Source organism: Leptopilina heterotoma, unplaced genomic scaffold, assembly GCF_015476425.1.
Source record: "Leptopilina heterotoma isolate Lh14 unplaced genomic scaffold, ASM1547642v1 Lhet_244, whole genome shotgun sequence".
In the NCBI taxonomy this organism is placed as follows: domain Eukaryota; kingdom Metazoa; phylum Arthropoda; class Insecta; order Hymenoptera; family Figitidae; genus Leptopilina; species Leptopilina heterotoma.
Window position 1 is genome coordinate 298,452 of NW_025110959.1, and position 20,672 is coordinate 319,123.

General features: G+C 22.8%; 1 protein-coding gene across 1 annotated transcript; it reads left to right on the top strand.

The window, feature by feature from the left end:
• Positions 1-17: 17 nt before the first annotated feature.
• On the top strand, positions 18-16,925 carry LOC122503108 (sorting nexin-8-like). The gene is made up of 9 exons (XM_043613537.1): positions 18-269; positions 4,608-4,735; positions 11,033-11,165; positions 13,396-13,589; positions 13,692-13,809; positions 13,933-14,392; positions 14,712-14,928; positions 16,090-16,278; positions 16,464-16,925. The coding sequence occupies exons 1-9, from the start codon at positions 245-247 to the stop codon at positions 16,548-16,550; spliced, it is 1,551 nt and encodes a 516-aa protein (XP_043469472.1). The 5' UTR covers positions 18-244; the 3' UTR covers positions 16,551-16,925.
• The last annotated feature ends 3,747 nt before the right edge of the window (positions 16,926-20,672 follow it).

A 20,672-nucleotide genomic window follows, 5' to 3' on the forward strand; every position in this document is an offset into this window, starting at 1 on the left:
TTACTTTACTGTCAGTAGTTCTTAATTCAGTTCTGCGCCATACGGCAATGGCATGCGACGTTCGATTTGTCGATGTTCCCTATTCTAAAGTAACGTCAAAACTTCTCACCAGTGTAATTGTGAAAAAAGTGTTCAAAGAATTACATTTATTTGAAGAAAAAAAAAAGTTCTTAAATAGAAATTTTCAACATTAAATTCCAATAATCCTGGAGACGATCATCCAGGATCTTAAAAGTGCACCAATATGGCGTCAACTGATCTATCGTCAGGTAAATAAATCTTCTGTTTCAAAAGTCCCCTGTTTCTATGTTGTTATTATGATTATTGTTCTCCAAGTGTAAATTTATAATCTTTTTTTCTAAATTCTACAATCTTTAGTTAGATTTGAGAATATTTTTATAATTTCTTTTGTCACATGCATCATAATCCAAAACTCCTCAAATTCAGAGAGAATAATTGTTTAAATAACAAAATTTATTTACGGAACCGGTGTTTATACAGCCGTACAGGTGAAGAGTATAAACATCGATTACAAAGAAACCACTGAGTTTATGCATTTTTAGTGTGAAAATTACAACATTTTCATAACATATTGATATAAAAATTTGTAAATTATTTGAGAAATTTAAATTCAAAGTACTTCCTCCACGAGGAGGCAAATTTAAAAAACTAAAAAGTGTTTATTAAATTTTAAATATTTTACATTAATTACTAATTAATAGTTTTGTAATTATTGAATTGTTTATTATTATTATTATATTATTTATATTATATACTGAATTCCTATTGTTTCTTTATTGTATTTAATCCATTATTATCGTTATTAATCTCTGTAAATTTGAATTAGTAAAAATGTTTACTAATATCAATATTGAATTAAGAGCTACTGATTGACTTTTTGTTTTTTAACTATTAAATTTAAGCAATAAAAAGTAATTTTAACTCAAAAAGCAAAAAGTGAGTCACTAATTCAATAAACTTTTTTACTACTTCAAATTTCAAGAATGTTTCTTCATTTTTTTACTATTACAACTATTCTGAATTATTATCATAGTCATTGAATATTGTTGTCGCCATATAATAAATAATAATACGTAATAATAAACAATTACAATAAGTATAACAACTAATTAGTTTAAAACTCTAAAGAAAACCTGATCCATGATATTTTTTGAAAAATGTAACTGTTCGTATGTAAATATATATTTACATATATGAACAGTTACATTTTTCTCGGTAAATTTTCATGATGCATTACGTCAACGTGTAAAATACGTTTCGAAAAATATTAAAACATTTATTGAAGCAGGAAGACTGGAAATAATTATTTCCTGTCACATTTTGATATTGCCATTTGTACTTATAAAAGATAATGCGTCATATAGTAGCATAATTCAGTCAGAAGGCCTATTTGCGGATCACAGATTTTTTTCGGTTTAAAATCAAAAAAATTAACTTGTAAAAATTAAAACTTTAAGTTTCAATAATGCTTTTAGTAATATGTACTATATGTACGAAATATGGATTAATTATTACACGTTATCGCTTATCACTCCCGATACGATTACTACTGACACGTTTATTAAACAACCAACAATGATGATCGCATGGAATTTACACTATTTTGAATTTTTTATTCAGCCATTTAGTGTTGACCTAATTACGAAGTAATTTTTCGAAAAAAGAAAAGTGTAAGAAATCAAATGATCTTGGATCAGGTGAATTCAAGTGAATTAAAATCAATTGTTAATTAATCATCATTAGGCATCACCTTTTATCCTCAAAAAAAGTGAAAAGGGGAATTTTTTTTCTTAAAAAGGGAACAAAAATTTATTTGTTTATACAACTTTCATATATAATTCAAATTTTTTATCATATAGCTTCTATATGGAGAGAAAATTATATTAAATTTTTGTAAAAGAATTTCAGAATTTGGGGAAAAAATGCTACAAAGCTAAATTTTGATATAAAAATTTCTAAACTTTAAAAAAAACTTATGTGAAATTTAGTATAATAATTATATCAGATATAAGAATTTTAGTTAAATTTTAATATAAATTTACTAAATTTCATATTATTTCTTTCACTGTTTAGTATTTTCTATGTCAAAATTTCGGTTTGTTGCACTTTTTCCCCAAACTGTAAAATACTTTTACAAAATTTAATATAATATATATTAAATTTTGTAAAAGTATTTTAACTCAATAATATTATATTTTCTCTCCGTGTATAAAAAATTCTTTGAGAATTTTCAAATTCATACGTTTACAATTCAATTCTACGAAATTTCGATTATTCGGAAATTCTTCAATTAAAATATATTAGAAAATAAAAACTTAAAAAATCTCAAAATAAAATTCAATTACTTTTTCAAAAAAAATTATTTTTACAGAATTTTCAGTTAAAAGTATGAAAAATCAGATTTTTAATGATTTTAATTTGAAATCTTTTCAAAATTCAATTATTTTTAAAATTTTATGCTAAGTGCTTTAAATATTCAATTATAATGTAAAATTTTAACTGAAATTCACTTTTAAATTAATTTCTATTAGAAAACTCTATGAGAATTTAATTATTTTAATGCAAAAATAAAAAATTTATGAAATATTTGAATGTTTCGTAAAATTAAATTTTCATAAAGAATTTTATTAACAAATTTTAAAAAATGAATTCTTTGACGAATTTTATTAAAATTTCTAAGAATAATTACATTTTTCCAGGAATTTAAATAAAATTGTATTAAATAATAATTTAAATTCTGCGATGAGTTTTATCATTTATCAAAATAATTGATATCCTAAAAAAAATTTTATTATTTTTGAAAATATTTAAATGTTTGCGTAGAATTTTATTAAAATTGTTTTTAAATAATTGAATTCTTTTGGAAACGTTCATTAAATCAGTAGATATTGCAAATCATTTAATTGAGCAAAATTTTTTTAAATAATTGAAATTTCGAAAAAATTTGACTGTTTATGAAAATAATTGAATTACTAAAATGAATTTTATTATTTATGAAAAATGAAAATAATGGAATTATTGCGAGTAAATTTATAAAAAATTTGTGAAAAAATAATTGAATTTCGGAGAAGCTTTTTATTATTTAAAAAGATAATTGAAATTTTGACGAGAAGCTTTTAAAGTTTTTGAATATAATATTGAATTTCTGTGAAGAATTTTATATCTTTTGAAAATAATTGAAATCTTGCCACGAATTATATATTAAAATTTTTGAAAATAATTGAATTTTGGAGAAGCTTCTTAGTATTTAAAAAAATAATTTAAATTTTATGACGAGAAGTTTTTTAAATTTCTGAAAATAATTGAATTTCTGCAAACAATTTTTAACTTTGGAAAATAATTGAAATTTTGCCAATAATTTTATTAAAATTTGTGAAAATAATTGAATTTTGGAGAAACATTTTATTATTTAAAAAGATAATTTAAATTTTTAGAAGATTTTCAAATTTTTGAATATAATTAAATTTTTGCGAAAAATTTTATAACTTTTGGAAATAATTTAAATGTTGCCAAGAATTTTATTAAAATTTGTGAAAATAATAATTGAATTTCGAAGAAGCTTTTTATTATTTAAAAGGATAATTGAAATTTTGACTAGAATATTTAAAAATTTTTGAATATAGTTAAATTTTCTCGAAGAATTTTAATACTTTTGAAAATAGTTGATTTTTTGCAATCATTTGTAACTTCTACAAAATTAAATTTTTTTTAGTGTTTTTAACTGAAATTCTTAAATAAATTCACTATTTTTAATAATTTATTAAATAAATATATACATTAAAAAATTTAACTAATTTCAGAATAATTTAAAATTCTTTCCAGAAATTTAATTATTTTCAAATTTTTTTAAAAAATTCTTATCAATATTTTAATTATCTTTATAAATAGTGAAATTCTTCTCCGAAATTCAATTATATTCAGGAATTTTTTTTTAAATTCATTATAAAATTCAATTATTTTCATAAATAACAATATTCATCACAAGAATTCAATTATTTTAAAAATTAATAAAATTCTTCGCAGAAATTGAATTATTTTCAAAGAATCAAAAAAAAAATTGTCAACATTTCAATTATCCAATAAATTAATTGGAAAATTCAATTATTTTCAAGAATTTTTAGAAAATTCATTGTAAAATTCAATTATTTTTATAAATAACAATATTCATCACAAGAATGTAATTATTTTAAAAATTAATAAAATTCATGGCAAAATTTCAAATATTTTCAAAAATTCTTCTCAATTCAATAATTTTAATATAATTTCCCAGAAGAATTCAATTATGTAAAAACAATTTTGACAAAGTTCAACACGAATATTCAATTATTTTCTAAAATAATGAAAATTTCACAGGAATTCAATTATAAAAAATAGGATTTGCATGAATTTGTTCAAAAAAAATCAATTGTTTGAAACTTTTTTATAAAATTTTTCGCAATAATTCAATTACATATTTTCATAAATAACAATTTTTCTGCTTTTTTCGTCTCTATTTGATATCCTTAGAAAAAGTGAATGTAAAAGCATACATATTAATTAATTTTAATTCAGAAATTTAATTATTGAAATATCCAATTTGATTACAGGTTCGATACCAGCATTCTATCGAGAGGTTCACCAAAAAATCTGTTCGCCAACAAGTGGAAATGTTGAGAAGGAAGTGTTTAAATCGCTTCTTGTCAAATCGCAATTAAGCAGCTCGATTCTTAGTCAGGTATAAATATTAAATAGAGATACAAAACTAGTCGTAAGTTCTAGAGTATATATATATGCGCAATAAGAGTAAGAAAAAAGTACAGTTTTAAGCCACCATGGCACCTGTAATTTAAAAGCCATACATGTTTCGACCGTGCGAACAGGAATATAGCGGTCTCAAGAAATTAGGACATCGCGTCATAACACTAAGTATTTTTATCTTTCACTCCTCACACACTTCATATAATGAAATTCACAACATTTATATATACACACATTAGTTAATTACTTATGTCACAAAGCATGTCATTCTCTCAAGTCATTATTTCTTTTTTATAGAAAGAAAGTCAAATCGGAAAAATTTCTCTTATTCCCAAGTATTTCAAACTTCTCTTGTCTTATATCCAAAATATTGAAAATTCTATAGAAACATTTCTCTTTTTTCAAAATTCTGAAACAAATTTTGAAAATTAATTGTTAATTTTTTTCACTGCTGTGAAACCTACCGAAAATTTCAATATCAACGAACTTTGAATATCTCGAGGCATGTTTGTTTTTCACTGTAATTTTGAGATTGTCGATTTTTTTTTCTCAGTTTTTGATCTCTTTGCAGAATAAAAACCGGTTTTCACTCAAGGTCCCTTCAGGCGTGAATATTGAGATCGACTCATATAATTTTGTCTTCGTTATATTGATTGACAATTTTTTAACGATATTTGGAAGATTTCCGTATATTTAAACGAACTGTTAAATACAATTTCGTTTTTTGGAAATAATCTTCGGATTTCAAGATTAAAACTTTTTGAAGACACAAAAGTTTTGAAGTTGAAAAAAACGTTTTGAAGATTAAAACAGTTTTTTTTCGAATTTGACGAAAAAATTAATATTCCGAATAATTAGAACATTATTTCATATAGAGCAAACAATATATTTAAATAGTGGCAAAAAAAACCATTTGTCTAAACTATAAAAGAGAACCGAACAAGTGGAGTGGAAATTGAAGAAATTAATGTACAAAATGACACATTTCTTAAGAATTTAAATACCTTTTGAAATATTTTGCATTTGAATGTCGTTCAACAAGTTCATTCACCTTTCGAAGATATATATGAAAGACGTTGGGGAATATCTTATTTGGAAAAAAGTATTCACCTGCTTCATAGAGACGATGATATTATTTCTCCGGCTTTGAGTTAATATCTTCTATTTTACCTTTCACTTTTGACTGCATCTCACTCTACGCAAGGTCATCATTTATTTATTTATACTAGGAATTCATTGCAAAAGCTCCAATTTTTCCAACAATAATTATTATATGTACACTCAACGGTTTTTTTTTTCGAAAAATTACACCTAATAAAGATGCAAATAATATTCTTCGCAACAGAGAAAAATTGAATGCCATTAAAATAGCAAAATGCAGCAGTTATAATAAATTGAAATAAGTATGAAGAATAGAATTTTTTTCCCATTTTCAGGAAAATATTATTAACCGAAAGAAAAATCTAAATCTAAAACGGAATCTAAAAAGAAGCTAAAAAATGGAGTAAAAGAATCACGCCTATGAAAATGTTTATTTAAAATTTACTTTTAAAAATAAATAAAAGACACAATAAATAATTGTACTGTATTTTATATACTTTAGTGTGAAAAACAAGTTATCGGCAAGTATTTATCATTGAAACGCCCGTTGATGATATAAAAAAGCTGACATACCATGAGTAAGAATTTTATAAAAATAAATATTATAAATTCTATTCATTTTATTTAACTAGAAAAAAATTAAGTGTTTATAAATTAAACGAGTTCGGTATAAATAAACTATTGTTTATAAACAATATAAATAAGAAATCTAATATGAACAACAAAAATAGAATTTTTACTTTTCCCAAAGTTTTCTACCGTTAAAAATTTCAAACGAACGAAACACTTTTTGTTCTATTTTCAAAAATTACAAAACTGTCACTGATTTATTTATTTATATTTATTTAATTTTATTTATTTACTTAATTAATAATGAATTCTTTCAATATTTTGGGGACAAAATTTTTACAAAGAATTAAGTTAGAATTAATTATTAATAATAATAATTTATTAACTCACTATTCTTTTTTATTTTAATTATGAAAATTAAATTTTTAAAAAGTTTAAAGAATGAAAAAAAGTCTTTTTTTATTATAAAATAATAAATCTACTGGAATTATTAAATATAATAAACACTACAAGTGGTTGACAATTATAATGAGGGAAGTTAGTAATCATTTTAATACTAATAATAGTTATTGCATAGTGATAAGGGACGGATACAAGCAGACGTAATTGTATGTTCATTGATACCTAGTGCACTTGTACTGTTAACAATGTAAGTGTGCTCATAGACTCACACTTTTAAATTGAGTCAATATTCGTGGTACCAGCTCTCGACATCTCGAATCTTTTTTAAGAGAAAAAAAAATATTTATTTTTCCTTTGCAGTAACGCGGAAGATTGACACGACAATAAATCATTGATCTTAATCGTAAACTACGATTGTTAATATGACATAACAAAATGTTTTTTTTACAAAATTTAAATGTTTTTTTTTATACTCAAAGAATTGTTATTTTTGTCTGTTTCAATTAATTTCAATCAGACTTGTTGTGTACATTTTTCTATATAACTAGTTTTATTGAAAAATATTTTTTTGATTCAAGTATTTTCGAATTAAAAAACATTTTTGATACTATTTTTCGTATTGAACTGAACTTTTTTCGCCAAATCGAAAAAAAAGGTTTTTATTCTTCAGGTTGCCGCAAAAATTTTATTCTATTTTTCTCTCATTTCCAGAAAAAATTTTGACTTTTCCCCTGACCCTAAAGAATATTTTCATTAAACCTCATTAACCCTCTTTTTTAATCATTATTATTTTTTCATAGGAAAAAAGATTTCAAAAATTTAAAATTCAATAACTTGAATGAATATTTTTATAAAACATGAAGAAATGGAAACATTTCTTTATGTTTTAATTAAAGGTGACCGAGTGATGATAAAATCATTTTTTTATATTATATAGTATAAGAATATTGTTACTGTAACTTCTTTAAAATTATTTTCATCGTTTCAATTCAATTATTATTTTCTAAAATTTTTAAATATAATTCTTCTTTAAATCAATTATTTTTAATAATTTATGATAAAGTTCTTTTGAGAATTTTCAAATTCATTTGTTTACAATTCAATTTTACAAGAAATTTCAATTATTCGGAAATTCTTCAATTAAATATACAATAGAAAATAAAAACTTTAAATTAAACAATTTTTTTAAATTTCGATTAAACTTTTTGAAGAAAATTAGTTCCATAGAATTTTTAATTAAAAGTATGAAAAATTCAGATTTTTAAAGATTTTAATTTGAAACTTTTGCAAAATTCAATTATCTAAAACTTTAATTAAAATTCATTAATAAATCAATTTTTATTAGAAAATTTTACGAGAATTCAATTATATTTAAAAACAAACAGAGATAAATTATTGAATAATTGAATTCTTTTCACGAATTTTAATAACATTTTTAAGAATAATTACATTTTTTAAGGAATTCAATTGAAATTACTTTAAAAATATCTCATCAAAATTCTGCAATGAGTTTTATTATTTATGAAAATAATTGAATTATTGCGAAGAATTTTATAAAAGAGTTTCAAACAAATTGATTTTTTTCGAACAAATTCATACAAATCCTATTTTTAATAATTGAATTCTTGTGAAATTTTCATTATTTTAGAAAATAATTGAATATTCGTGTTGAACTTTGGCAAAATTGTTTTTACATATAATTGAATTCTTTTGAAAAATTTTATTAACATAATAAATATACAATTTATTGAATTTAGAAGAATTTCTGAAAATATTTGAAATTTTGCTATGAATTTTATTAAAATTTTTGAAAATAATAATTGAATTTTATTACTTTTAAAAATAATTGAATTCTTGTGACAAATACTATTATTTATGAAAGTAATTGAATTTTGCAATTAATTTTATTAAAATTCCTGAAAATAATTGAATTTTGCAATTAATTTATAAAGATAATTGAATTAATAATTGAATAATTGAATTCCTGTGAAATTTTCATTATTTTAGGAAATAATTGAATATTCGTGTAGAACTTTGTCAAAATTGTTTTTGCATAATTGAATTCTTTTGGGAAATTTTATTAAAATAATAGATGTACAAATTAATGAATTTAGAATTTTTGAAAATATTTAAAATTTTGCCATGAATTTTATTAAAAATTTTGAAAATACATAATTAAATTTCATTACATTTAAAAATAATTGAATTCTTGTGACAAATACTATTATTTATGAAAATAATTGAATTTTGCAATGAATTTTATTAAAATTCCTGAAAATAATTGAATTTTCCAAATGATTTATAAAGATAATTGAAATGTTGACAATATTTTTTTTGTTTCTTTGAAAATAATTGAATTTATGCGAAAAAATTTATTAATTTTTAAAATAATTGAATTCTTGTAATAAATATTGTTATTTATGAAAATAATTGAATTTTACAATGAATTTTATAAAAAAGTCCTGAATATAATTGAACTTCGGAGAAGAATTTCACTATTTATAAAAATAATTTAAATGTTGACAGGAATTTTAAAAAAAATTTTGGAAATAATTAAATTTCAGGAAAGAATTTTAATACTTATTAAGATAGTTAAATTCTTTTAAATAATTTCGTTAAAGTTTTAAAAATTAAAACTAATTTCAACAGAATTGAAATTAAAGTTTTTCAAAAAAATACTTCATTAAATGATTTTTAAGAAATTACTTAATGGCAGTTCTTCAATAAAATTCAGTTATTTAAAATAAATTATTGTTGGAAATAGAAAAAATTGAAGGTTTTTTTTTTAGAATTTGTGGTAATTTTATAGTTTATGAGGCAAACAAAAAGATAGAAAAATTAAGAATTTTCTTATAAATACTAAACATTTAAATTTTTCCAGCACTTTTAGTAAAAATCCCTGACTTTTCCCTGATCTGTGGCAACCCTGTTCTTAAATTGAAGCACTTACTTGATTAATTAAAATATTGAAGTCATCCTCAAGAATTAGTAGTATTAGAAGTAGTAGAAGTATTAGAAATCCCGAGTCATCCTCCTGGTATTTAAAGTATCCATCAGAATTCTGTAATAAAAAAATTTCATTAAAATTTGACATTCTTTAACGATAATTCTTATTCATTACAATTATTAATACAAAGTACAATTTTTGTTGTTATCTTTCGGTAATTTTTGGACCGAGAGAATAACCGTTAAGATAAAAAAGAAGTTTTAATTGGACTTTAGATGATCTCCTAGCTTTGCCAAACAACTAATTTTTTCATCGAACTTCATTAAGATGATGAAGAAATCATTTAACAGAATGAATGATTCAACGAGCGGAAACCATTTTTATTAACTGTTTTCAACACTATGCTGGTCTTTTCTTTCAAACAATGGATTCCAATTAATTATTCCAATTGCTATTTTCTTGATGAGAGATTTAATAAAATAAAAATAGTGATGATTGTTAGAATCACGACAATTATGAATAAATTAATTTTTAATCAAGTTACACACTTTCTTCTTTAATAAATGTATACGCTTCAAAGTTTACAGGTCAAGGCCCTCGGGTATCATCAATGTTTGATCTTTATATTTCTAGTTTAATTGAGATCTGTTTCATTTATACGTAATCCATTCTTGTGCAATAATCGATTGTAGATTATTTTTTAATTATCTTCTAATTTAAATTTCGTCTCCTAATGTGCAATAATATGCACCTTTTAGAGATTTATTCAAACTTCTTTTTGTAGAAAATGAGAATAAACATAAATTTTCTATTTTTCTTTGTTATACTTGAACACGAATTATTTTATTATTATTCTTTAAATTTACACTTGACTTTAATTTTCATAATTTAATACTGTTATTATATTATAAAATTCGATTGTTGAACAAGACGGAAACAATTATCACAATTATTGTAAACTACAAGTTGAGAATACTTTCAAGTTTCAACTGTCATTAAAGTGAGGTTATGTCAGTTAACCGTCGCGGAGAAAATTCTGTCTAAAACTACCGTGCTGCCATCTGACAACAAATGCAAAAATGTGTTTGTTGAAGTTAAGATAAACATAAACAAAAATCAAATTATCAAAATAGAATTAATCGGTAGTACATTAATTACTCCCCTGCGGTCGAATAAAAGTGTTTTCTGTACGAGAGAAATATTAGAATTATTAGCAAAATAACTAAATTTTAATTTCATTTTTTCTCACTTTAGATTTGGGAACTGGTTGACAGCAAAACTGGATATTTGACACGAAGTGGATTGTACAAAGGTCTGGCTTTAGTTGGATTTGCTCAACAAGGAAAACAACCAAGCGATAAACTTTTGGAAAATACCGAAGCGCAAGGTAAATATGCGATTTTTAATCATCGCAAGATTTTATATTCGAAAAAGAGATCTCAAGTATAAAAATGTGTCGCGTTCCGAAGAAAGGATGAAGACAAATTTTAGGTTATGTTGTAATATTGTTACTGTAATTTCTTCAAAATTATTTTCATTATTCCAATTCAATTACCTATTATTTTCTACAATTTTCAAATAAAATTCTTCTTTCATTAAATCAACGAGAATTCAATTATTTAAATCAAAAATAAATCATTTATTCAATAATTGAATGTTTCTTAAAATTTAATTTTTACGAAGTATTGTATTAACAACTTTTGAAAATATTTAATTTGTTTTAAGAAAATAAAATTAAAAATTTAATAAAATTTATTATATTATTAAAGAATTTTACAACAATTTTTGATAATAATTGAAAACTTTTTAAGAATTTTATTAAAAAATTTTTAAAATAATTGAATTTCTGAGAAGAATTTCGCTATCTATTTATAAAGATAATTTAATTTATGTTGACAATTTTTTTTAAATTTGGAAAATAATTTTATTTCTGCAAAGTATTTTATTACTTTTCAAAGGAATTGAATTCTTGTGATAAATTTTAATATTTATCAAAATAATTGAATTTTGGAAAAGAATTTTATTAAAATTCCTTTGATTTTATGGGAAGAATTTTGTTGTTTATCAAGCTAAATGAATTCTTTTGCAGAATTATTTAAAAATTTTTGAAAATAATTGATTTTCTGTGACGAATTAAATGTTATTTATGAAAATATTTGAATTATTGCAACGAATTTTTTTTTTATTGAATAATAATTGAAATTAAATTCTTTCGTCAAGTTTAAATAATTATATTTCTGGACGAAATATCCGTTAAAATTTTTTAAAATAATTGAATTTCTTCGAAGAATTTTATTAATTTGGAAAATAGTTGAATTCTTGTGATAAATATTTGTTATTTATGAAAATAATTGAATTTCGCAGAGAATTTAATTAAAATTCTAATAATTAAATAATCAGGGTTGTCACAAAAATTATATCTTCATGTTTCATAATAATTTAAATTTCTATAAAATTTTTCAAACAAAAAAATTAAATTATTTACAAAAATTTTAATAAAATCCTTTTTAAGAATTCAATTATTTTTATAATTAATACAATTTTTCACATCAATTCAATTATTTAAAAAAATTGTAATAAAATTCATTGTAAGAATTCAATTAATAGGTATCGTAAATACTAAAATTTTTCCTAGAATTTAAATTATTTTTAATAAAATTTTAAATGAATTCCTCGAAAAATGGAATTATTTTCAAACATATTTGCAAGAATTCAATTACATTTCACAAATAATGAAATTCTTCGCTGAAATTAAAATATTTTCAAAATCTACTATTTTAATAAGATTTCTCAAAAGAATTCAATTATTTAAAAAAAATTTAATAAAATTCGTTGCAGGAATTCAATTATTTTCTTTTTATTAAAATTCTTCTAAAGAAATAAAGAACAATTATCAATTATTTTTTAATAATTTTTGCAAAAATTCCTAGAGAATTTTCAAATTCATTTGTTTACAATTCAATTTTACGAAATTTTGATTATTCGGAAAAATAATTACATTTTTTGAGGTATTCGGTTAAAATAGTATTAAAAATAATTGAAATTCTATGATGAGATTTATTATTCATGAAAATAATTGAATCTCTGTAAAAAAAATTTATTATTTATAAAAATAATTGAATTATTGAGAAAAAATTTGTAAATAGTTGAATTCTTGTGAAATTTTTATTATTTATGAAAATAATTGAATTTTGGAGAAGAATTTTATTGTTTTTAAAGATAATTGAAATTTTGATTACAATTTTTTTTTTCAATTTTTGAACAAAATTAAATTTTTGCAAACATTTGTAACTTCTCTAAAATTCAATTTTTTTTAGTGTTTTTAACTAAAATTCTTCCATAAATCTACTGATTTTTAATAATTAATTAAATATATATTATAAAATGTAATAAAACTAATTAAGAATCCTGCAAATTTAATTTTTCTCCACTACTTTTATAAAAATCCCTGACTTTTCCCTGATTTTCCTGACCAATTCTACTTTTTCTGAATCCCCAGATTTCCTTGACCTGTGGCAACCCTGTTACATTAAATTTGTAAAAATATTGTAATTTGAATTATAAACTTATATTTAATTAGTGAAAATATTGTAATTGAAATTATTGACAAATTTCAGAATTACCTGTGCCAACCCTGGGCGATTTGTCCGAAGTGACTCTTTTGGCCCAACGATTACACAGAGGATACAATCCATCGAAACTAAACCTCACATACACTGATATTTGTAATATAGACACAATAGAAGTTAACCTGGTACCAGAGAAGAAAGGAATATTTCTAAAACACGTGGAATATCAAGTGATAAGCAAGGTAATTATTTTTTCACGCATCCGAATCAATATTCCGTCACCATATTCAATAAATTACTTCTATAAGAAAGTAAATAATTATTAAAATAAATACTTTTTTCAGAGATTCAATTCCATGGTCTATAGGAGATACAACGACTTCGTCTCTTTACACGAACTACTTTTGACCAGATTTCCCTACCGATTAATACCAAAACTGCCTCCAAAGAAAATCGTCGGTGGTAAGAAAATACAAAATAAATGCCCTGATCTTTTAAATTAAACACAAAAACTTGTAATACTTTGTTTCCTAATACTTTTCTTTAGAAAGCGTCACAAATATTGAAAATAACTGTAATTTTCAGCTGATTCTCAATTTTTGGAAGAACGAAGAAGATCGCTATTGAGATTTCTCACTTTGATTGCACGACATCCAGTTGTGAATAAGGATCCAATTGTACAATTTTTTTTCACCTACACTGGCGAGGAGACGCAACATAAAATTCGAGAAGTCTTTCGAAGAGTACCTGATGAATTTGCCACATCGGAATTATCGTCAAGAGCAAAAGAACTCGTTCCACCTGAGGCACTCACTGAATTCGCCAATAGCAGGGATCAAATACGTGTGATACTCTTGGGAATATCGAGATTAAAAACCATCGCCGACTGTTTAGCTATTAGATCGCATAGTTATGCTGTCGACATGGTGGAAATGGGAACGCAATTAAATAATTTAGCTTCGCAATCTCATGAGACGAGTTCATGGTCCACGGGCGGTTTGACAATTTGGGAGGATATGAAGAAAGGTTTCCACACAATATCAAAGTGAGTCAAATGAAAAATAATATGTTTCTCTGCAGTGAAATTAGTGACATTTTCAGTCAGGGTTTCTACAAATTTCTCCTTAGAAAATTCCATGATTTTTCCATGATTTCCAGGTGGTAAAATTTTCATGATACATTAAAACCAAATTTTTGTCAGTTAAGTCAGGTAAATGTTATGAAAAACATTTTTATTCAGGGAAATTAAGAAAATTGAGACTTTTTCGAATTATTTTCAAAAATTTCGACTTTTTCGACTTTTTCGACTTTTTTTCCAAAAATTGTAATTTGATGAAAAATAATATTTTTTTTTACTATTGTAGAGAAATTAATTTACTGTCGACGAGAGCATTACAACAAGCGGTGAGAGAAGAAACTGTCGTATGCGAGCGTTTGAATGTATTATTGGACATTCTTATAGCTCATAGAAGTTTATGTGAAAGACATGAGAGAGGAGTTAGTGCCGATCATCAACGAGCATTATCGACGATGTTATCTTTGAAGAAACGACAAATGCAGGGAGTCATTCGGGGAACTGACGTGAGTTCATTATTATACAAATAATAAAAATCAACTCGAATTTATTTATTTTAGTAGGAGTCACCTCAGGGCTCGAATAATGTCCGTAAAAGTTAGTTTTTTTTTTTAAAAAAGGTCCTTAAAGTCCGTAATTTGATTGGAAAAGGACCAAAAGTTCGTATATTGTACGATATAATTTAGAGAATTTTAGAGAAGTTACAAATGATTTTAGAAATTCAATTATTTTTAAAAGTAATAAAATTCTTCGCAGAAATCCAATTCTGTTCAAAAATTTTTTTAAATTCTCGTCAAAATTTCAATTATCTTTAGAAATAATTAATTATTTATATATTATTATATAATTAATTAATTATAAATTATTCTTCAAAATTCAATTATTTTCAAAAAATTGTTTTAAATTCTTGGCAAAATTTCAATTATATTCAAAAATTTTCCTTAATTCAATAATTTTTATAATATCTACTATTTTAATCAAATTTTTCAAAAGAATTCAATTATTTAAAATTTTTTAATAAAAGTCTACTCAAACATTTAATTATTTTCATAAAATAATAAAAATTCCACAGGAATTTAATTATTTTCGTAAATAATAAAATTTGTCTTTAGAAATTCATTTATTTTCATAAATAATAAAACTCATCGCAGAATTTCAATTATTTTTGAAACAAATTTAATCGAATTCCTCGAAAAATATAATTATTTTTGGGAATTTTATTAAATTTGTCGAAAGAATTCATTTATTTAAAATTTTATTTGACAAAAATTCTATACGAGCATTCAATTTTAAGAAATATTCAATTAATAAATTAATTATTTTTGTATGTATTTAAGTAATTAAATTCTAGTTGAATTTTTAAGTAATAATTGATTTAAATATGAATCATTTCATAAGATTTATCAAAATTATTCAATAAATTATATTTATTTTTGTATTTTAGTATTTGAATTCTCGTAGAATTTTCTAATAATAATTGATTTAGAAATTAATTTAAGAACAATTGAAATTTCGTAAAATTTAATATTGTGAACAAATGCATTTAAAAATTGTCAAAGAACAAATTTGAAAATTAATTTTTCATTTTTGGTCGGTATTTTTAAATACTTTCACTAGCTCGAGCCCTGCAGTCACCTCTATTTATTTATTTAACATTTTTGTTTCAGGCCGACACTGTAGAATATTTAGAAAATAAAATGGTGGCTCAAGAATCAGTAATAGCCAATGTTGAATTAAGAAATTTATTCTCCCTACACTGTCTTCATATGGAAACACAATTGGTTCATGCACATTTGGAAATTCTCGCAACCGTTTTACAAAGTCTCGTGAGCGTTCAAATTCGAGGGCACTCGGAGGTAAAACTGAATAATTGTGTACTTTATTCTTTCACAAAAATTTGTAAATTAATCTTTATGTCTTTATAAATCATTATAAACTTTGTAAACTTTGAAATTATCCTCACAAAGAATCATAATCATCATCATTTACTAAGAATAATAAACAATTGGAGGAAAATAAAAAAATTATCGTCTATTTTCAGTTGGCGGAAGTCTGGAAATCTATAGAGCCTACAATAACAAAATGTTTGCCAGAGAAATCGACAGATGGTTCAAATGGATTCTCATAGCAAAACAGAAAATTATGTTCATGCGGATTAAAGCGAAATTTCGAACGATTTATGCGAGGAGAGAATGAAGACTATGTTATGAAAAGCTTTCATCATACGTTGTTTTGAAAATTATTGAAAAAGGAGGATATTGAACTCGATATATTAAAATTAGTTAATTGCGTTTCAAAAAAAATGTAATATATAGAGAATTATTGTTATTAGTGCAATATAAATTTTATACTATTCATACTCAAGAAAACATTCCTTCTTTGTACTTAAATACAATTTATTTGTTAAATTTGTAAATGTTTTATTATAAATATCGCGACACTTGTAGAAATTTTTTTTTTAGATATGTACATATCTATGCATTTATATAGATATATAAAACGATAATATATACCGTGTATTTAAAAGAGTATATTTTTAATATGAAATATTCGACAATGTATATATTTAACTATATTTAATGAAATTTTGGACCAATCTTGTATAAGAAAATAAAAAATAAAATTGAATCTCGTAAATTTAGTGTCTTTTTTGGAATTTAACACATTTTTTGCAGTGTCAGGCTTCACAGTCTGTCCCCTATTTCCCTAAAAGTCCTCTTTTTTTTAATCTTAGCCCCTAAACGTACCCTATTTTGAAAATTTCCCCTATTTTTTTCTTTTATCTTTTAATGATGAATTCACACCAAATTTAGCTTCGTAAACTATAAAACTGCCACTAATTCTAATACAAAACCTTCAAAAATTTTTTCTATTACTGACAAGAATTCAATTATTTTCAAAAGTAATGAAATTCTTCGAAGAAATTCAATTATTTAAAAAAATTTTCCCGACCTCGCCAAGAATTCAATTATCTTTACAAATAGCAAAATTTTCCGACGAAAATTCAATTATTTTCAAAAATTTATAAAAATTTTTGCAAAAGTTCAATTACTTTCAAAAGTTTTTTGCAATTCAATAATTTTCAATATTTACTATTTTCATAAAATTTATCAACAAATTTAATTATAGAAAAAACTTTTTGATACAATTCTACGAAAATATTCAATTATTTTCATAAATTTCATTTAAGAATTCAATTATTTTCATCGCAGAGTTTCAAATATTTTTAATAAAATTTTTTTAAAAATTCCTAGAAAAATGCAATTATTATTATTAAAGTTTTATTAAAACTTGAGGAAAGAATTCAATTTTAAAAAAACAATCAATTATTTAATAAAACAAAAAAAGTCGTTGCAATAATTCAAATATTTTCATTAATAACATTTTACTCCTCGCAGAAAATCAATTATTTTCAAAAATTTTTAAGTAATTTTGCAAAAGAATTCAATAAGTTTGATAAACAACAAAATCGCATAAATTCTTCCCATAAAATCAATTATTCTAAGGAATTTTAATAAAATTCTTTTCCAAAATTCAATTATTTTGATAAATATCAAAATTTATCACAAGAATTAAATTCTTTTGAAAAGTAATTAAATACCTACTTTGGAAAAATTAAATTATTTTCAAAATTTTTTAAAAATTTTCGTCAAGAATTAAATTATCTTTATAAATAGATAGGGAAATTCTTCTCAAGAAGTAAATTATTGTCAAAATTTTTTTAAAAATTCTCCTCAAGAAGTCAATTATTTTCAAAAATTTTAATAAAATTCTTTTTATGAATTCAATTGTTTTCAAAAATTATTATTTAAATTCTTTTCAGGAATTCAATTATTTTTAAAAAATTTAATAAAATTCTTCAAAAAGTTTTCAATTATTTTCAAAAATTGTTATAAAATTCTTTAATATAATAAACATTAAAATTTTAATTAAATTCCTTAAAAGAAATTAAATATTTTCAAAAGTTGTTAATACAATTCTTCGTAAAAATTAAATTTTAAGAAACATTCAATATTATTTATTTTTTTATTTCAATAATTGATTTCTCGTAGAATTAAATTATTATTTTTCGCATTTTTAACTAACAATTCTGTAGAATTAATTTTTTTGAAAAAGTTTAATTGAATAATAATTGATGTTATTGATTTAAAGTAGAATTTTAGTTAAAAATTCTAGAAAATGTTAATTGAATTAAAATGATACAAATAATTTTGTTTTATAATAATATTCATTATGAGTTGATTAATTTGAAAAGGTTTGAATTTGAAATTTTTGAACACCTTAATTCCAATGAAAAAAAAAATGATTAAATATTTATTTTAAATAAAAACTATTGATGTTTTCGAATAATTTTACTTTTGAAGAAATTTGTAAATAAATTTAATAGAACATTTTTTTGAGTATTTAATAATTTTTAGAGTGAATCCAGAATATTCTTTAGGGTCAGGGAAAAAGTCAAAGTTGTGTTTGGAAATCAGGGAAAAATGAAGTTAAATTTTTGTGGCAACCCTGTATAAATAAATAATATTTTTATCTTTATTTAACAAATTTTTATAGTCCCCTAAAAGTCCCCTATTTTTTAATTTTCAGTCCCCTATTTCCCCCAAAATACTTTTTAGGGGCACTGTGAAGCCTGAGTGTTGTTCCGTTGTTCAATAAATGGCATGTAAAGTAAGGTTAGGTTTTCAAACAATGTGAGAACAGTGAAAACAAATAAATAACGCAATATATAAACATAATATAAATAATAAATGGCGAAAACAAAGTCTATTTACCAAAATCCATCCGGAAGAGAAGTTTGCCGGGTTTACACGTTTCGAAAGTAAACATGTTCCCTCTGATGCAGAATGTGGCGAATCCAAAACATCACCAAACATCACTGATTAAGTAAACTAAATATACCCAACGCGGCTTATTATTACGAACACTCTTGTTTAAAATAAATGAACATAAGAATAAAAGATTGCAGTTTTCTACGAAGTGGTATAACGAACTGACAAAACTGAATTCGAATTGATAAGGTTCGGAATATTTTTTTAAAGATGGCAGCATGCTCCACGGGGATAATGGGCGCCATCTGTCGGGCGTTGCATCAACTGTGACAAATTGATGAGAATTCTCATTCTGCAAGAGTGTGGAAGCATGATCCAAGTAACAAGGTCTCGCCACGCGCAGGCAAAAAAAACGTGGAACCAAGCACCAATCAGAATGCGGACGAAGTGACGACCATATTGAAAGTCTAGCCGCGTATTTTTAAATGTGTTTCAAATCCAGAAAATAAGATTGTTATTGTTATTAATATATTTTTATTTTTAATAATAAATATTATTAATTGTTATTATTAATATTAATACGTATAAAATTATTGATAATAATAATAATAAATATTACAATAAATGGTAATTAATATTAATAAATTATTATGAATGTTATTTTATTTTTAATAATAATTATTATTTTTAATTAGTATTAATATTAATAAATATAAAGTTATTAATAATAATAATAAATATTGCAATAAATAGTAATTTGATTTTCAAGATTCCAAGCAACATTCACTGGATAAATTAGATATAAAGGTATTATTGTGTCTGGTACGTACACGAACGCACATAAGATTGCGAATTTTGAATAGGAAAGTATATGAGAAAAATTCTAAAAGGAAAGCTAAAAAACGTGTAAAAAAATTCGCTAATACTAAATAGCGTGAATTTTTTTTGAAACTGATGTAGTGAAATTATACAGAAAAAATAAAAAAGAAACATGCAATTTATTTATAGGGCATTTAATACATAATGATAAATGAATGTGGAAACTTTAAACCGAATAATTGAAGCTTTCTACTAATAAGAATAGAAAAAATAATAATAATAAATATTATGACATTATTATTAAATTATAATTGTCAATAATGAATTATTAATAATAATAATAATTATTATTTTTATGTTTATTATTATTATTATTATTATTATTATTATAACTAATAATTCGCTTTTTGGAAAATGTTTATTTAGTATCTAATTTATCTACTAATTTACCACTAATGCCTTATTTTGCAAAAGGTCAATTCCCTGTAATGTTCGCAATCCCAATAATAGTTAATAATTAATATTAAAATTGAATGTTGTTATTAACAATTCCTAAAAAAATTCAAAATAAAAAAAGGTTGTCTTAGTTAATCTGGCTCAAAATTTATCTCATCATTTATCCACTGAAAATTGAAAAGAAATTGTCCCTTCAGTTCTTG